The 18,900-nt window shown below is 41.8% G+C and overlaps 1 protein-coding gene across 6 annotated transcripts in view; it reads left to right on the top strand.

Moving 5' to 3' along the window:
* The window catches only part of TCERG1 (transcription elongation regulator 1), a 136,965-nt gene that overhangs the window by 35,955 nt on the left and 82,110 nt on the right, over positions 1–18,900 (top strand). For 5 of the 6 annotated variants that reach the window (XM_077472999.1, XM_077472997.1, XM_077472994.1 and 2 more), the window contains 3 exons: positions 1,843–2,043; positions 2,442–2,560; positions 9,813–9,901. In XM_077472999.1, coding sequence (XP_077329125.1) covers positions 1,843–2,043; positions 2,442–2,560; positions 9,813–9,901 — 409 coding nt within the window. Of the gene's footprint in view, positions 1–1,827; positions 2,044–2,441; positions 2,561–9,812; positions 9,902–18,900 lie in introns of all 6 variants that reach the window. The other variant, XM_077472998.1, reaches the window with a different exon arrangement.

Here is an 18,900-nt window from a genome sequence, read left to right as displayed (position 1 = left end):
TAATGTGCCGTAATGGTCTGCAATGTACCACAAGTTTAAGTGTGCTTTTACTTTTTTTTTCTTTTACTTATCCTTATACTTTACAGCAGGGGTAGGCAACTTTGGCCCCCCCAGTTGTGGCGAAACTACAAATCCCATCATGCATCTGCCTCTAGGAGTCATGCCTGTGATTTTCAGGTCTTGCTATGTATCATGGGACTTGTCGTTTCAAAACAGCTGGAGGGCTGTTTCAAGCCCAGTTTTTGATCATCTTTATTACTATCAGGTTTGGTGTTTGAAAACCTCAGACACAGTAAAAAGTAATGTAATGAAGGATTCCTTTTGATAGGGACAGAACTGTCTTTGGACGGTATGTGGAAACTGCAAGAAACATGAAGATAAAAGTACGAGAAGTGCAAGTTTTTTAAAGGTGTATTTCCAGGGTTCTCAACCTCTGTTTTCATTCTGATTCTAGTTATACTGACTGGCTAATCACTAACCTAGACCAAGTACAGGTGTATCTCAAAAAATTATAATATCAAAAAGTTAATTTAATTCAAAAAGTGAAACTCATATATTTTGCATCGCTGTGTGTAAAATGGCTACATATTTCAAGCATTTTTTATTTTTGTGGAAAATCTAATTATTGCTTACAGCTAGTGAAAACCCCAAATTCCGTATCTCAGAAACTCATCACTGACTGGAAAATTTAGCATTTGATTTGGAAATCGAGGTCCCAGAATCTGGAGGAAGAGTGGACAGGCACAAAATCCAAGTTGCATGAGGTGCAGTGTGAAGTTTCCACAGTCGGTGATGATTTGGGGAGCCGTGTCATCTGCTGGTGTTGGTCCACTGTGTTTTTTCAAGTCCAAAGTCAGTGCAGCCCTCTCCCTGGAAATTCTAGAGCATTTCATGCTTCCCTCTGCTGACCAACTTTATGGAGATGCTGGTTTCATTTTCCAGCAGGACTTGGCACCTGCCCACACTGCCAGAAGTACCAATGCCTGGTTTAATGATCATGGTATTGCTGTGTTTGATTGGCCTGCAAACTCACTTGACCTAAAACCCATGAAGAATCTGTGGCGTATTATAAAGAGGAAGATGAGACACCAGACCCAACAAAGCAAATGAACTGAAGGCCGCTATCAAAGCAACCTGGGCTTCTATAACACTTCAGCAGTGCCACAGGCTGATCACCTCCATGCCACACTGCATTGATGAAGTAATTCATGCAAAATGAGCCCTGACAGATGTATTGGTATAGTGCATACTATACTGTACATGAACATACATTTTAAGTAAGCTAACATTTCTGTATTCAAATGTTTAATTGGTTTTGTGTAATCTAATTTTCTGAGATGATGAATCTTAGGTTTTCACTAGCTGTAAGCCATAAGCATCAAAATAAATGCTTGAAATATATCACTCTGTGTGTAATGCATCTCTATAAAATAAGTTTTACTTTTTGATTTGAATTACTGAAATAAAACTTTTTGATATTCTAATTTTTGCGATGCACCTGTGTGTAGTCAGCCAAGTGAAGAATGCAGAAGTTTAAACTCCTGTCTTGCGTTTTTTTTGCAAGGTAGTGAAGTCGGGCTCCAAGGGGCTGAGAGCTTGCACCTGTAAAACAAAAACAAGTCTTCTGTGTCATCTTCCATATTTCCTTGCTTTTAGGTTTCCTTTTAAATATATCTGCATGTATGAAGGCATTTAGTTTCAATAGTTTGTAAAATGAAATGTGCTCTCTGTGTGTTCAGATTAAGCAGAAAAATAGACATGAGAATAGGCCTAAGTAAGATTGCTGTATTTTTAATATTTCTAATATTAACTCTCATATTAATTCAGTGAAAATGTTTCTAGGTGTCTTGCCTGGAATTGCTCCTTCAATTGTCCCAATGATGCACCCTCAAGTGGCCCTTGCTGCTTCTCCGGCCACATTAGCAGGAGCGACAATGTTGTCTGAATGGTCCGAATATAAAACTGCTGATGGCAAAATGTATTATTATAATAATCGCACTTTGGAGTCCACATGGGAAAAGCCTCAGGAACTTAAAGAAAAAGGTATGCGCTCCTCTCATTATTGGCTATTTATAATCTTTTTCAAAGCTTTGGCATACATTTATATAAAAAAAAAATTTTTCACTTTAGTCACTGTTAAAAGCGTTTAAATAAGGTTTCCATAGTTGGCTATGAGGTGGAAAATTCTTCCACTTTTGGGTCAGTCAGTTGGTGCTTTTTTTGCCTCTAATGTACATCTTGATGCTAAAATTGAATGTGAACATCTGCAGGCATGATTGCCTTTCATTATCTAGGCAGTATTTTATAGTGCACAGACTTGCTACCAAAATTATATTGCATGTAATGGCATACAAGTTCTCCAGAGCCCATGGCAATGGCTTCAAAAGATCAATAACTTCTTGATTAGTAGTTCTAGTCATGATTGTAAAAATTTCCTTTAGATAAAGAAGTTGAGAAAGTAAAGGAACCAGTTAAAGCTGAACCAGTTGTGGAAGAACCCCAGCCAATGGAGACCGAAGAAGAGGTGCCAAAGGAAGAACCTCCCAAGGAGATTAAGGAGGTAAAAGCCTGCAACCAAACTCTTGGTATTATCCTTTTCAATTACTTTGTTGTGGGGATGGGGCATGCTGTGATTTTCTGTCACCTTTTGCTATGATTATCTAAAAATGCCCAAGTTACCAAGTGGTTGATCACTTAGAAGTGTTGTGTTATCCAATGTATATTGGTCCACAGCTGCTTAGAAGTCTAGAATCTTGTCTTCGCAAAAAATCATTTTATAGGATAAGTAACATGTTCAGCATCTGCTTGCTCTCCCCTGGGATCTTCTCCCCATAGTCAGAATTTTTCGCCCACACAGCCGCATCATTCATTCATGGATTTTTGTGAATTTAATCAACTACAAGTACAGTCAGCCTTTGCTGCTGACAGCTTGTAGTTCTCAATGAACTACCAGGGTGCTGATGAGTGCTGCAATTAGTTAATCTTCCTGTTATTCAGTAACTGCTTGCCCATATCGGAGTTACGGGCAGACAGCTACACACAGTTTGGTGAAGCCTGACATTGCGTCTACGATTTGCTGATTGTGTAGAGCAATGCTTTAAAGTTTACAGAGTCCTAAGAAGAAAACGGGGGGGGGGTCATAAATGCACACTTTTTTTTTATTTTTTTGAGACCTGATAACCGTAAGCAGCTAATCAGAATAAGGAACAATAGCAGTTATGATTAGTTGCTTTGCATTATCATGAATTCTTGCTTATTGCTTTGCAGGCCAAGTTAAATTATGTTTATTTTTCTGCACAGACATTCTATGAATTTTATGTGCATTAGTTTGGCCTGATATCTGAGGTAGAATGGAAAGCTCTTCCACTACCTAACTTTGAAACAAATGTAAAAAAAAAAAAAAATGAATAAAAAACTAGTGCAGCATTCTGACAGTAGAGAGTGCTTCTTCTCAATTGCAGGCATGAATCAGTGGTACATCATGAATGTCGTGCTAAGGGAGAGCAGTTCTCCAGTGCCTTTTTTAAGTAAGCGAAGAGCATCCCTAACTGTGAAACACCTCATAACTTTTTAGCCCTTCTGAAATTTAGTTTTTTACAATGGCAGATGCTCCCTGCAGAAGCAACTGTGCATGAATTCACACCAGCTGCTCTTGTAGAGGCTGCACATTTTTCAAAATGATCTCATCAAATTTTCACGTTTATCATGGATACCCAAAGCATTTGTTGTAATTTATACCTGCTGTAAATTAGTAAATGAATGCTGACACGTGCCTTTCTTCTTTTATGGTTCGGCAAAAATTGTCCCAATTCAGGAGCTCAAAAAAATATATATTTGGTTACACATATGGGAAATACTCATACAGCATGCATATGTGCCTGAATCTGAATGTTCAGTTCTCTGACCCAATCAGGGCTTTTGTGCATTGCACAGTAGCTACTGACCTGGCACTAAACATGCCTCTTTATGACTACAAGAATGATTTTGTCAGTGTGTTGCTGTTTTTCATAGTCGGGTTGGGGGGTGTGTGTAACTAAGTAAAACGAGCTACTGCATCCACATTTTACAGTATGAGATACATGAGTGGCAGTATCGTCTTAGGGGAGAAGAGTATTCATTGTGCACATGAGATCCAGAAAGTGATTTTACTATAAAATGTTTTAAAGAACACCTTTTTCCTGCTGTTGAGTTTTTAGGTTCCGTGCACATGGTCGCATCTGCTCATGCAGTGTAAATATGCTGCATATTTATGGTGCCTGGGATGTCCTGGAGCTGCACATAGACCTAAATAGGTGTAATCAGCTATACGCAGCTAGCGCCAAGTTATGCATGCACACAGACCTAACTTACTGAATACACACTGCCTGCTTTTGGGACACTTAAATTTGTGTGCATGAACTACTTTACACTAATAGACTAATAAAGGCACCTAGCTGTGTACAGCCACAGTCACCCATTCATGTCTATGGGAAGTGGGTATCTGTGGGGAAATCCCCTCTTAGTTGCCATGAATATGAGTGGAAGGTTTTCTATCTCTTCCTCTATATAAAATCCCAGTGCAAATGTATTGTTACATATATGTTGAAGGCATGGAGGCGCATTACCAGGTGCCTCAGGTCACAACAAATTTTTTTTGTAGGTTGACTATTCCTATTCTGGTGGCAAGTCAAAAAACTGGTCTATTCTCACTTTCAATCCCAAGAAGATCAGGACAATTAGAGTGAATCTCTTTTTAGACTAGGTTCACACAATACAGTGCCTTGCGAAAGTATTCGGCCCCCTTGAACTTTTCAACCTTTTGCCACATTTCAGGCTTCAAACATAAAGATATACAATTTTAATTTTTTGTGAAGAATCACCAACAAGTGGGACACAATTGTGAAGTGGAACGAAATCTATTGGATTTTTGAAACTTTTTTTAACTAATAAAAAAAATGAAAAGTGGGGCGTGCAAAATTATTCGGCCCCCTTGCGTTAATACTTTGTAGAGCCACCTTTTGCTGCGATTACAGATGCAAGTCGCTTGCGGTATGTCTCTATCAGTTTTGCACATCGAGAGACTGAAATTCTTGCCCATTCTTCCTTGCAAAACAGCTCGAGCTCAGTGAGGTTGGATGGAGAGCGTTTGTGAACAGCAGTTTTCAGCTCTTTCCACAGATTCTCGATTGGATTCAGGTCTGGACTTTGACTTGGCTATTCTAACACCTGGATACGTTTATTTGTGAACCATTCCTTTGTAGATTTTGCTGTATGTTTGGGATCATTGTCTTGTTGGAAGATAAATCTCCGTCCCAGTTTCAGGTCTTTTGCAGACTCCAACAGGTTTTCATCCAGAATGGTCCTCTATTTGGCTGCATCCATCTTCCCCTCAATTTTAACCATCTTCCCTGTCCCTGCTGAAGAAAAGCAGGCCCAAACCATGATGCTGCCACCACCATGTTTGACAGTGGGGATGGTGTGTTGACGGTGATGAGCTGTGTTGCTTTTACGCCAAACATATCGTTTTGCATTGTGGGCAAAAAGTTCAATTTTGGTTTCATCTGACTAGAGCACCTTCTTCCACATGTTTGGTGTGTCTTCCAGGTGGCTTGTGGAAAACTTTAGACAAGACTTTTTATGGATATCTTTGAGAAATGGCTTTCTTCTTGCCACTCTTCCATAAAGGCCAGATTTGTGCAGTGTACGACTGATTGTTGTCCTATGGACAGACTCTCCCACCTCAGCTGTAGTTCTCTGCAGTTCATCCAGAGTGATCATGGGCCTCTTGGCTGCATCTCTGATCAGTCTTCTCCTTGTCTGAGCTGAAAGTTTAGAGGGACGGCCAGGTCTTGCTAGATTTGCAGTGGTCTGATTCTCCCATTTCAAAATGATCGCTTGCACAGTGCTCCTTGGGATGTTTAAAGCTTGGGAAAATCTTTTTGTATCCAAATCCGGCTTTAAACTTCTCCACAACAGTATTACAGACCTGCCTGGTGTGTTCCTTGGTCTTCATGATGCTCTCTGGGCTTTCAACAGAACCCTGAGACTATCACAGAGCAGGTGCATTTATACAGAGACTTGATTACACACAGGTGGATTCTATTTATCCCCATCAGTCATTTGGGACAACATTGGATCATTCAGAGATCCTCGCTGAACTTCTGGAGTGAGTTTGCTGTACTGAAAGTAAAGGGGCCAAATTTTGCACGCACCACTTTTCAGTTTTTTATTTGCTAAAAAAGTTTAAATTATCCAATAGATTTCGTTCCACTTCACAATTGTGTCCCACTTGGTGATTCTTCACAAAAAATAAAAATTTTATATCTTTTAGGTTTGAAGCCTGAAATGTGGCAAAAGGTTGAAAAGTTCAAGGGGGCCGAATACTTTCGCAAGGCACTGTATGCAACGCGGGAACCAGTGCTGGTTCACGCATCACATCTCTCCCCACAGGCAGTTCACACTGCCCTCTGCAAACCACTGCGGGTGTCAATACAATGTTAATTACGCCTCAGATCGGTTCGCTTTGCAGACTGAACTCGCACAGGAATCGGATCGCATGGGCAGAAGCCATGTGATTGCACCCCAGTGTACTGCTGTCCTAACTATAATTTGAGAGTCTCCAAAGTTGGAGTACACACATAGTAACGGAAATAAAGGATAAGTTCACCTTTAAAAAAAAATAAAAATGTACATCTTTTTGCAGGTAAAAAAAATTGCATTTATTTTTTTATTAGGAGCCTGGAAAGCATTGCACCTGCCATCAGCAGATAGCGGGTGCCATGCAGGACTCCTGCAGCCTTATTTTGTATCTTTCTGCTTGTACAAGTTAAAAGAAAAAAAAAAAATTTAATAGTGACAGCAAGTGGAGGGGAAAAGAAGAAGAATATTGCATGTAACATGGTCCTTTAAAGGTACTGGGTAGCACTGGTTACCCAGCTTTTTTTTTTTTTTTTTAAAGTTCTCTTTATTGACATTTCAAGATGTGAACAAAACACTACAGAGCTTATTGGGCATACCCAGGCTCGATCACTACAACTTACCAACTAAGAGAGAAAAACAAAAACAAAAAACAACAAAAAACAAAACCAAACAAAAGGGTAAGGCATTACATAAGAACATGCATACCTACCCAAACCACTGTACGCTCAACCACCTGTGTAGAATATTCATATCAACCTGCCAATTCTACATATCCCCTACAAGGCTTACTCAAAATACTTAGGAGATAAAGTGTACATTATAATTACATCGTTGCATGCACGCTCCCCCCCCTCCCCCTAACTATTGGTTGAGCAACCCAGAGGGTTTATGAGGCCATAGATGCCACTTGGACAATTGGGGTACTTAGTGGAACTATACTAATCGTCCATCGAGTCAGCATTAGTGGACAGTGAGTCCATCCAGATATCCCATACTTTGTAGAATTTTTTGGCACAACCGCGGGACAGGTAGGTAGCCTTGTATAGTGGTAGAGCCGCATTCACTAACCTCTTCTAAAAATTTAAGGAGGGCGCAGATGATGCCTTCCATCTGAGTACTATCAACTTGCGGGCATAGTAAAGTAATAATCCTAGCAGGGTTCTGATTGCCCGGCCTGGGGCCAATGGTTCCACAAGTCCCAGCAGGCATACCTCTACAGACAGTGGTACTGGTACCGTGGTGATGGTCGTAATAGAGTTGGTCACCGCAGACCAAAAAATTGCGATCTGAGGACAGCTCCAAAATATGTGAATAAAATCTGCTGGGGACGAGTTGCATCTCCAGCAGGAGGCGGGAATAGATGGATACATTTTGTGCAGACGCGCGGGCGTGTAATAAACCCTATGTACTATTTTAAATTGCACTAATTTATCTCTAGCTGATACTAGCTGTGAAAAAGGACATTCCCAGATTTCCTCCCAATCCTCAGTGTCTAGTGAGGGGAAGTCGACCACCCACTTTGCCTGGAGGTTTTCTAGTCCCGTGTGTATGTTGGGAAGTATCGCTTTATATATAGTGGATAAGGGCTTTGGTAGAGCTTCGTCCCTGAGTAGAGTCTCCAGGGTTGATGTATAAAAAGCAACCTGAGCATTATCAAACTGGGTGTTAAATGCGTGCCTAAGCTGCAGGAATCTAAAGAAGTGTGAGTTGGGTAAATCATATTGTTGTTTCAACCGGTCAAATGACAGCAGTCGGCCTTCCAAACAGAGTTGATTTATATATTTAATGCCCTTGCATGCCCAAACACTAGGGTCAGGAATGGACCCAAATTCCGGCAATTGTGGGTTAAACCAGAGAGGGCTGTGTGGTGATATATGTCCAGCGGGCATGGGTCGCATTGATTTTGCCACCAACCACGCCCGTATGACCGCTCTCATTGACGTTGTAAGAGGGAAAGGAGCCCTGGTACCCCGGTAAAGTAGATTCCTTGGCGCCTCATATGATCCCAGATGTGCTGCTTCCAGAGCCACCGCTGCATTGGACTCATCAGAGACCAGCCAGTTGTGGGCGTGGGATAACAGAGCCGCCAAAAAATAGGAGTGGAGATCGGGACAAGCCAGGCCTCCCTCCCCCCAAGGTCTCTGCAGCACCGTCAGTCTGAACCTCGGCTGACCGGTGGACACCCAGCTTTAACACAATGGCAGCGAAGGTATCGAGTGTGCCCCCACACCAAATCGACAATACAAATGGCGACCACCCCTACCTATAACTGGCCTTTACAGCAAGGAGCACATGAAAGGGTGAGGTATGTCAACAAACAAAAAATTCCCAGCTCACTTGCCAGCCTGCAAAAAAACAAATTAACCCTGTCTAACAGGTCATATAAAAAACAAATGGGTCAAGTGTAACTTTTTTTCTATTTTAGGGGGGAAAAAAAACCTTTGCTACCATTTTAATTAAGGTTATGACCTTTTTATTAGGACACATACCAAAACATCCAAAGAAAACTAGCAGATATGGGAAGGCAAATAGATTCTGTATAGATCATTTAGCTCCCTTTGTTGGAATATAAACTAGAACCTCAGCCCACCTTTATAATTTCTGTTTACAGTTGTGCTTTAAACCATGGGTGTTAAAAATATAAAGTTAAGAGCTGTGCCTTAAAAGCCTCTACATCTTGAAGTGAGAAAAAGGAAGGGGGAAATCTAAATATTTAAAACTGAATAAGCTAAAAGCTTAATTCCATCCAAAGAAAATTTGGCAAAGGAAAATACTAGGAGTATAATTGTCAATAGGTAGCAAGGAAATAACCTTAAGCAGCTTTCCGAACGTTTGCTTTCCACATCAAAAAAAATGAGTTTGTCTTAGTAAAGCAAAACAAATGTTACACAAACATGAACTATTTTTCAAGTAACAATCGCAACACAAGGAGAAGCATTTTGCAGTTGAATGCTTTTTTTGTTCCTCATTTATGCTAAAAGATTATGGGGTTATCCTCCTGATGGATGTGTGTGTGTGTGGTCAACTTTTCCAGTATCTATAAAGACTTTCCAGGTCAAGGAGCTCTGAGTGTCGGGCTAAAATACGCATGGCTACCAATGGTTAGTGAATTTTTTCCTATGTCACATGTGGGCGGGGCTAGTACTGCGTAAACAGGAAGCCCTAACTGAAGAATGTCAATGCTAATTGGAGGCGAGAGCTAGGTGAGAGTAGACGTGTAATACTGTCACAGTGCAATTCTTGAGGTTAGTAGTGCACAGAGGTTGGTCAGATTGGCTGCGCTGTTAAGGTTTCTAAAATTTAGTTTAATTTGCATAAGTTGCGCTTTAATATCCAGTCTAGTTGGTGGAAACAAGATTTACAGGGTAACCTTTTTACTCCTTCCCAAATTCAATGTAATTTTTCTTTTCTAGGAGCCAAAAGAAGAAGAAATGACGGAGGAAGAAAAAGCTGCCCAAAAAGCCCGTCCAGTAGCTACCACACCAATTCCTGGCACTCCATGGTACTTATGCCCCAAAGCCTGTTTTCTTGCCAATATTTGCAGGGACTTTTGTGTTAGCCCTGGATTTTGCATCTTTACAGGCAAGGGCTTTCATTTTCTTACATTATTTGCTTGTGTTTGGTAAGAAGACTGATTTCTCTGCTGGATGATTATACCTTTTCACAGATGTATGGGTCTCTGCTGTATGTTCAGTTCACAGGTTTCCGGTACCCATATTTTTAATGATTTATTACTCTTGAATTTGTAATGTGCCTAATAGAGACTGTAATTTTTGTTAACATTCATTTTACAGGCATTTCTGCTTGCTAAATATGTGAACGAATTGGGGTTAATGAACCAGGTTTTACTCCTTGTTACCTTTTTTTGTTTAATGTGGTCCCCTACAATTGTTTAACAATTTTTCAGCAAGGCTATTGAAGTATAGCTTTGCCTTTCTAATAAAGTAATGCCGACCAATATTTTGGGTGTAATGTGGCAACCGCAAGCGTTATATATCAGCCTGTCTGCAGCCACGTTAAATTGAACACTGGCTCGTTTTCTAAGGAATTTGGCCGAATTTAAATAAGCCGGTGCTACCTTTTTTATGCTGGCTTGTTTTTTGAAGCTTCTCCTCCTGGATTTTCTGTCATAGTTTCCTAATCTGGCAAGTCATTGACCTGGAATTATTATACCAGTTATCCGCATACAATGGGCATAGAAAAGAATCATCCTCTTTAAAATCATATTTTTGTTTGCAGCCTGAAATTTAAGTGTTTTTTTTTTTTCCAGCCATATTTACTCTGTGCAACTTGTAACATCCAAGTGGAAGATATAACAACAAAACATGTCAGAAAAAAATAAGACAAATTCAAAAACTGATTCACTAAGTTAGAAAAGATCACCCCCTTGTGTCAGTATTTTGTTGAACCACCTTTTGCTTTAAAGAGGAGCTGCACCTAAAAAAAAAAATATTAAAAGCCAGCAGCTACTAATATTGCAGCTGCTGACTTTTAATAATATCACACTTACCTGTCCCAGGTTCCAGCGATGTCGGCGGCAGATAACGAGCGATCGCTCGTCTCGCTGCAGCCACCGCCGCCATCCTCTGTCAGGGAATCGGGAAGTGAAGCATGAGGGCTTCACTGCCCGGTTCCCTACTGCGCATGCGCGAGTTGCGCTGCGCTTCTCTTATGGTCCCCCGCTGTGTCTCTGGGAACTGTGTGTTTCCCAGAACACAACGGGGGGGGGGGGGCGGAGCCATGCGGCGTTCTGGCCGGAAGTGGGTGCAGATACCTGGATTATCCAGGTAACTGCACCCCCCTCCCCCCCCGAAAGGTGCCGATTGTGGCACCGGAGGGGGGGAGGGATAATACTAGTGGAACTTCCCCTTTAGGGTGAAGAACCGCTTTAATTACACCCTTTAGGTTGGCCATACATGGTTGAATTTTTCAAAAGAATTTTCTTTTGAAAATCAGAGATTGTGCGTTTTTTCTTATAGATTACATTTCTCGCACGATTCTTCCATAAGGGATTAGAAAATCGTTCCTTTTTTCAAAAAATTTCCATCATGCCCAATTACTCAAATTCGACAGCTGCACGAAAATCGGCTGTTGCTGCAGCCCACTCTTCTTTGCAGAACTGGTCAAGTTCAGTTAAATTTGATGATGATCGTTTGTGAACTGCAGTCCACGGATTTTCAATGGGGTTAAAGCTGGAGTGCCCAACCTTTTGGGGAGCGAGGGCCACTTTAGTGACTAGGTAACAGGTCTCGGGCCACAATGAGCATAACGGGCGGATGGCAGGTCTGTATCCACGCTGCATATGTAGAGCAGACACAGATGCAGCCCGCTCTACCCTAAAGGCCCTCTGATCTGCCCCTCTGATCTGCCTAGACAGCAGGGGACAGATCCTCTGTTTTTTTTTTTTTTTTTAAGCAGATCGAATTGCAGATAGGCGGGTGTAAGCAGATACGAGTCTGTTTACATCTGCCGCTCTATAGAGGTGAATGAAGGGTCCGATTGGGTCCGCCTGAAAAACAGACAGGCAGACCCGATCAGACTGATCGCGTGAAAGGGGCTAAGGCTGCTTTCACACTGATGCACAGGGGTTTACCTGCATCCCAGCTGACCTTGATTTTTCACTTCTTCCTCAGGATTCCTACAGCTGCTTGCTGCTGTCCCCCAGTTGGTTATAACTGGTGGCTACTGCTGGCTGTCCTCCAGGGCTGGTACCGCTGTTGCATACTGCGCACAGGTGCTGGTACCGCTGTTGCATACTGCGCACAGGTGCTGGTACCGCTGTTGCATACTGCGCACAGGTGCTGGTACCGCTGTTGCATACTGCGCACAGGTGCTGGTACCGCTGTTGCATACTGCGCACAGGTGCTGGTACCGCTGTTGGGTACTGCTGGCGGTTACTGCTGTCTGAGATTGCGGGTTCCTGTGCATTAGTGTGACAAAAGAATGCGGCTGCAGTAGAGAGCAGAGCCGATGCTTCCTGTCAGACGGAGTACATTTGGTATCATTCCGCCTGTGAAGGACCCGGCGCTATACAAGAAGCATCGGCTCTGCTTCCTCTAGTGGCAGCTCCATTTGCTGATTCTCGGAGATGGAGAGTCGGGGAAACCGCGATCTGGGCTTGCTGACCCGCCATCTCAGAGCAAGACATGGGGGAGCACATGTGGCCTGCGGGCCAGCAGTTGGGCAACCCTGGGTTAAAGTCTGGGCTCTGACCAGGCCATGCAAGGATGTTCACCTTTTTTCTCCTTCAACCACTGTGTGGTCATTGTTGCTGTGTCATTGTCATGTTGGCAACTTTCTGGTAGGAGGGAGCAGATTTTTCCTCAAGAATTTCATGGTATTTTGTCCCATTTTTATTTTTCCTTCTATCCCGGCAAGTGCTTCAGATCCTGCTGCAGAGAAATGCCCCCATAACAGGATATTTCCACCTCCATGCTTTACTGTATGTTTGGTGTTATTTGGATGGTGAGACATATTGTTTAGTGTTGAGGTCAAATACATTTTTTTGCCCCTTTCACATTTGTGCAACTTGGGACTGCAAAGTCGTACCCCATGATTTCCCATGAGTACCATTCATATCTGTGCGACTTCAAGTTGCACAGAGTTTAAAATAGTCCCTGTACTACTTTGGTCTGACTTTGATGCGAGTTGAGGTCGATAGTCCTCAAGTTTACACAGGTATTCCCTGAAATTGCGGTAAAATCGTGTGACTTTCAAGTTTTACACTTTCAGTGTGAAAGGGGCGTCAGGCTCATCAGACCACCTTTTCCATGTGGTCTCAGAATCTTCAAAGTGTGTTTTGGCAAAGCTCAGTCATGACTGCATGTGGTCTTTGAGGAGTGGCTTTTTTTTTCTTGCAACCCTCCCATACAAGCCACATTTGTGGAGAATTTGTGATGATGTTGTCACATCCACACAATGACCACTCTGTCATAAATTCCTGCAACTGCTTCAGAGTTGCTGTAGACCTCTTGGTAGCCTGACTAGTTTTCCCTCATTCTTTCATCCAGTTTGGAGCGATGTCCATATCCAGGGAGGTTCTGTGTTGTACTAAAAACCTTCCACTTCTTAATAGACTTCACTATGCTTCTAGGCATTGAAAAAGCCTTTGATTTTTTTTTTTTATCCATCTCCTGACTTGTGCCTGTCCACAACTTTATCCTGGAAATCTTTTGTTAGTTTGCCATCCATAGTTCATTGATTTCTTTAGTTACACTACCAAGGACTGAAATGCTCCAGGAAAGCTCTTTTCATGCTTAGCTAATCATGCCATTGAGAAGGTGATTTAGTTACGCTTAATTGAGTTTAAGTCATTTTTAGAAAGGGGGGTGATCCTTTCTCTAACTCGGTGACTGTTTTTAAAATGTTTTTTTTTTTTTTTTTTTGTTTGATTTTTTTACATGTTATAACATCCAAGTGAAAGATATAAGTTGCAGTAAATACAGCTGGGTAAAACAAAAACTGTGCCTGTCTTCATTTCAGACTGCAAAACAACAAAATGTGATTACTTTAACCACTTCAGCTCCGAAAGATTTACCCCCCCTCCTTGACCAGGCCTTTTTCTTTTTTTTCCTCAATAGGGCTCTGTGTTTAACTGGCAATTGCCCTGTCGTGTGACGCTGTACTCAAATAAATAAAATTTGTCCTTTTTTTTCCTATAGCTAGAGCTTTCTTTTGGTGCTATTTGGTCACCTCCGCTTTTAAAAACAGTTTTTATTTTTTTTTTTTTTTTTTTTTACTAGTAAGGGCAGCAATCAGCGTCTTATAGCAGGACTGCGATATTGCGGACGTCAGTCAGACACTGACACTTTGGGGACCCGTGGCACAAATACAGTGATCAGTGCTAAAAAATATGCACTGTCACTGTATGTATTACACTGGTTGGGAAGGGGTTAACATCAGTGGCAATCAAAGGGCACTGTGTGCCTAGCTAGTGATTTTGTGTATAGTGGGAGGTGCTTTTACTAGGGGAAGGCATGGATCCGTGTCCTTACTTTGCAGGAACACAGGATCCATGCCTTGCCTACTGACAGAACAATGATCTGCCTTGTTTGTACTGAAGGATCAGCAGGTGTTGGTGGACATTGAGTCCACGATACCCCCAAATCAGTTCCTGCTTTGTATACTCACAGCGGGAGCAGGCCGCCTGTGGCTCTCATGCGCGCCCTCAACCTGGGAAGTGTTGGATCCTATACTAGGTGCTACTTTGCAGCCGTATATATGTTGAATGGAGAGATAAAAGAGGAAGAGACGGGATTATTGCGGTGCAGAACACTTATTTTTAAAGAGAACTCCAATTTAGGGGTAAACAGAGAAAGAGAATGATATAATTATATCATTCTCTCTCTTTCTCTTTTTACCCCTAAATTGGAGTTCTCTTTAAAAATAAGTGTTCTGCACCGCAATAATCCCGCCTCTTCCTCTTTATCTCTCCATTCAACTATTTTGGGATGAGGTGCCTTAATAATTTTTACTGCTTTGCCTGATTATCCTTTCTCTTTTCCCGTATATGTTATATGGTAGGCAAGTGATTAAGTGAAGGGCGCTCTTTTCTAAACCCATTGTAGTTTGCATGCACATACATATTCTGGGTTATTGACTCGTTTTAGTTGTAAACCAGGATTAGTTTGACAATCCTGTAGCAGAATTATCATAGCTTTCATCCACTATCTCTTGCTTGTAGGACGCCACTATGTACTGTTTCTGCGCTGGCAGCATTACCAAACGTTGCCTTTCTTGCAGAAACTAAATTCAGCTGCTATACTGTCCTAGATTTTTTTTTTTTTTTAACATAGCTGTGCTCTTAACAAGATTTGTAATGTTGGCATTTCCCCCATTTTAGTCATCCCTGTAGTTTCCATACTTCAAATAAGTAAAGGCAAAATTTTTAGCTGTCATTGCTAGCCACCTTCTCAAAATTTTTAAATCTCTGGCTGTTTTCATGTTCCGTACTTTTTTGATGTATCCAATCATATTTTATAGTAAAGAGCATGAAATATGCTTCTGAGCGTACAGAGCCTCTGCCGTTTTAAACTTCATTTTACCTTTGTGTTGTGCTGTTACATTTTCTGAATGCTTCACAAGTCCCTTGTATGCAGGGGTGAGAAAAATACAGTTCAACTTTAGCTAAAACCTGTTCATTTTCATTTTGAAAAAAGTGTGAAAAAGTTAAAACACATGTTTGGTTTTAAATTTTCTTTGAGTCCCTATTAAGATTTTTTTACTTCCTTTTCTGACATTTGTCACCTCGACAGCAATTGAGTGCAAATTCCTTTACCGGACGCAGCCTAGAATAAAATCCTGACAGAAGCGCATGCCAAAGTGCTCCAATGTGAACCTAGGCTAAAACTCACTGGGGGAATTCAATAAAGCATTTGTGACACTTTTCTGGCTACAGCTGCTAGTTTTTGTAACTTTACTTAAGTGTGCACCAGATTCAATTAGTTAATAGCTTCACTTTTACTGGATTCTTATCGGGCTCCTCTCACCACATTACAGAACTCCTTGGCCTCTTCACGGTCTGTAAAAGCTGCTGCAGCAGGGAGGCAACTCTGCTGCAATGAGGTTGGAGTGTCTGTATAGACACTTTGGCGTCGGTACCTTCTTCAAATGTATGCATCTTTCCCCAACGGGTATATACATTTGGGGCAAGCACTAACATTTGTCTTGCAGAGGCACAACACAAATCTAAAGTGTCTTAGACCCTTCATGAATTGTCATGATTGTTTTACTGTGTGTAAAATTATATATATATATATATATATATATATATATATATATATATATATATATATATATATATATATATATTATAAATTTTATTACACACACGTTTCTCAACTCCAGTCCTTAAGGCATCCCAACAGGTCATGTTTTCTGGCTTTGCATTTTGCACAGGTGATTTGATCAGTTTCACTGCCTTAGTATTTACCACAGCAGTTTTCATCTGAGCGATAGCCTGAAAACATGACCTGTTGGGATGCCTTGAGCACTGGAGTTGAGAAACACTGCTTTACATGCACAAACAAGGTTCATAAAGATGTGGATGAGAGAGTTTGAGGTGGAGGAACTTGACTGGCCTACAGAGTCCTGACCTTAACCCAATAGAACACCTTTTAGGATGAATTAGAGCAGAGACTGCGAGCCAGGCCTTCTCGTCCAACATCAGTGCCTGACCTCACAAATGCTCTTCTGGGAGAATGGTCATACATTCCCATAGACACACTCCTAAATCTTGTGGACAGCCAAGAAGAGTTGAAGCTGTTATAGCTGCAAAGGTGGGCCAACTCATGCGTGTAAAGGCAGGTGTCCCAATATTTTTGGTAATAGTGTGTGTATGTGTATAATTACAGTATCTCACAAAAGTGAGTACACCCCTCACATTTTTGTAAATATTTTCTTATAGCTTCATGTGACAACACTGAAGAAATGACACTTTTTGCTACAATGTAAATTAGTGAGTACAGCTTGTATTACAGTGTAAATTTGCTGTCCCCTCAAAATAACTCAACACACAGCCATTAATGTCTAAACCTCTGGCAAAAATAGTGAGTACACCCATAAGTGGAAAAAAATGTCCAAATTGGGCCCAGTTAGGCAATTTCCCTCCCCGGTATGTCATGTGACTCGTTGGTGTTACAAGGTCTCAGGTGTGTTACATTTAGTGGTATCGCTCTCACTCTCTCATACTGATCACTGGCAATTCAACATGGTACCTCATGGCAAAGAACTCTCTGAGGATCTGAAAAAAACAATTGTTGCTCTACTTAAAGATGGCCTAGGCCAGTGATGGTGAACCTTGGCACCCCAGATGTTTTGGAACTACATTTCTCACGATGCCCAACTACACTGCAGAGTGCATGAGCATCATGGGAAATGTAGTTGAAAAACATCTGGGGTGCCAAGGTTCGCTATCACTGGCCTAGGCCATAAGAAAAGTTTGCCAAGATCCTGAAGCTGAGCTGCAGCACGGTGGCCAAGACCATACAGCGATTTAACAGAACAGGCCTCACCCTGGTCGACCAAAGAAGTTGAGTGCACATGTTCAGCGTCTCATCCAGTGGTTGTCTTCGGGAAATAGACGTATGAGTGCTGCTAGAATTGCTGCAGAGGTTGGGGGGGGGGGGTTCAGCCTGTCAGTGCTCAGACCATACGCCGCACACTGCATCAAATTGGTCTGCATGGCTATCGTCCCAGAAGGAAGCCTCTTCTAAAGATGATGCACAAGAAATCCCACAAACAGTTTGCTGAAGACAAGCAGACTAAGGATACGGATTACTGGAACCATTTCCTGAGACCAAGATAAATCTATTTGGTTCAGATGGTGTCCAACGTGTGTGGTGGCAACCAGGTGAGGACAGCAGACAGTTGTCTTGCCTACAGTCAAGCATGGTGGTGGGAGTGTCATGATCTGGGGCTTCATGAGTGCTGCCGGCACTGGGGAGCTATAGTTCATTGATGGATCCATTAATGTCAACATGTACTGTGGCATACTGAAGCAGAGCATGATCACCCCCCACCCCCCCCCCCCCCCCCCCTTCAGCCGCAGGGCAGTATTCCAACATAACTCCAAACCCACCTCCAAGATGACCACTAGCTTGCTAAAGAAGCTGAGGGTAAAGATGATGGACTGGCCAAGCATGTCTCCAGACCTAAAACCTTATGAGCATCTGTGGGGCATCCTCAAACAGGAGGTGGAGGAGCGCAAGCTCGCAAACATCTACCAGCTTCCTGATATCGTCATGGAGGAGTGGAAGAGGACACCAGTGGCAACCTGTGAAGCTCTTGTGAACCCCGTGCCCTAGAGGGTTAAGGCAGTGCTGGAAAATAATGGTGGCCACACAAAATATCAACACTTTGGACATTTGCATTTAGGGGTGTACTCATTTTTGTTGCCAGCGGTTTAGACATTAATGGCTGTGTTTGAGTTATTTTAAGGGGACAGCAAATTTAAATGCGTGCACACACACATCTAGCTATTTTTTTACTTATGCATGCATACATATTATTAATTATTATTATTTTTTTTTTTTAATATGAACAGTGTGTATGTATCTACATGCTAATCAACGGTAGTGTTTGCTTAATAATTACATATTCAAGCTCTGCATCCTGTTTTGCAGTGCTACACAATGGTTTGACCTCATTGCCTCTCTACATGACGAACGTTGGTGCTTGCCTCAAATTCATGTACCTGTTTCCAACACTGCACCTGGATTGTATTTAGCTAAATAAGACTTCAGTTGGGCTTTAATCCAGGGTTTACATGCGTTCTGAGCTTTCCTAAGAGAAAACGAAGCGGGGCATTTTTTTTAGTTTTTGCTTTTCAGACTGTTTCAGTATATAGAAAATCTGCAGAACAGACCATTGTTAGGATGAGTCCCTCCTGAGTCTTGATGTTTTTTTAACTTGGTCAGTAGGCTTTTTTTCAGCAGATCAGGTTAGCCTATTAAACATGTAAAAATAACATTGCCTATCTGCCGGAAAAAATAAAATTCAAAA

This window comes from Lithobates pipiens, unplaced genomic scaffold, assembly GCF_037356315.1.
Source record: "Lithobates pipiens isolate NorthernLeopardFrog02 unplaced genomic scaffold, aLitPip1_a1.2 Scaffold_8, whole genome shotgun sequence".
Lineage (NCBI taxonomy): Eukaryota > Metazoa > Chordata > Amphibia > Anura > Ranidae > Lithobates > Lithobates pipiens.
This window is presented reverse-complemented; position numbering and strand designations above follow the sequence as displayed.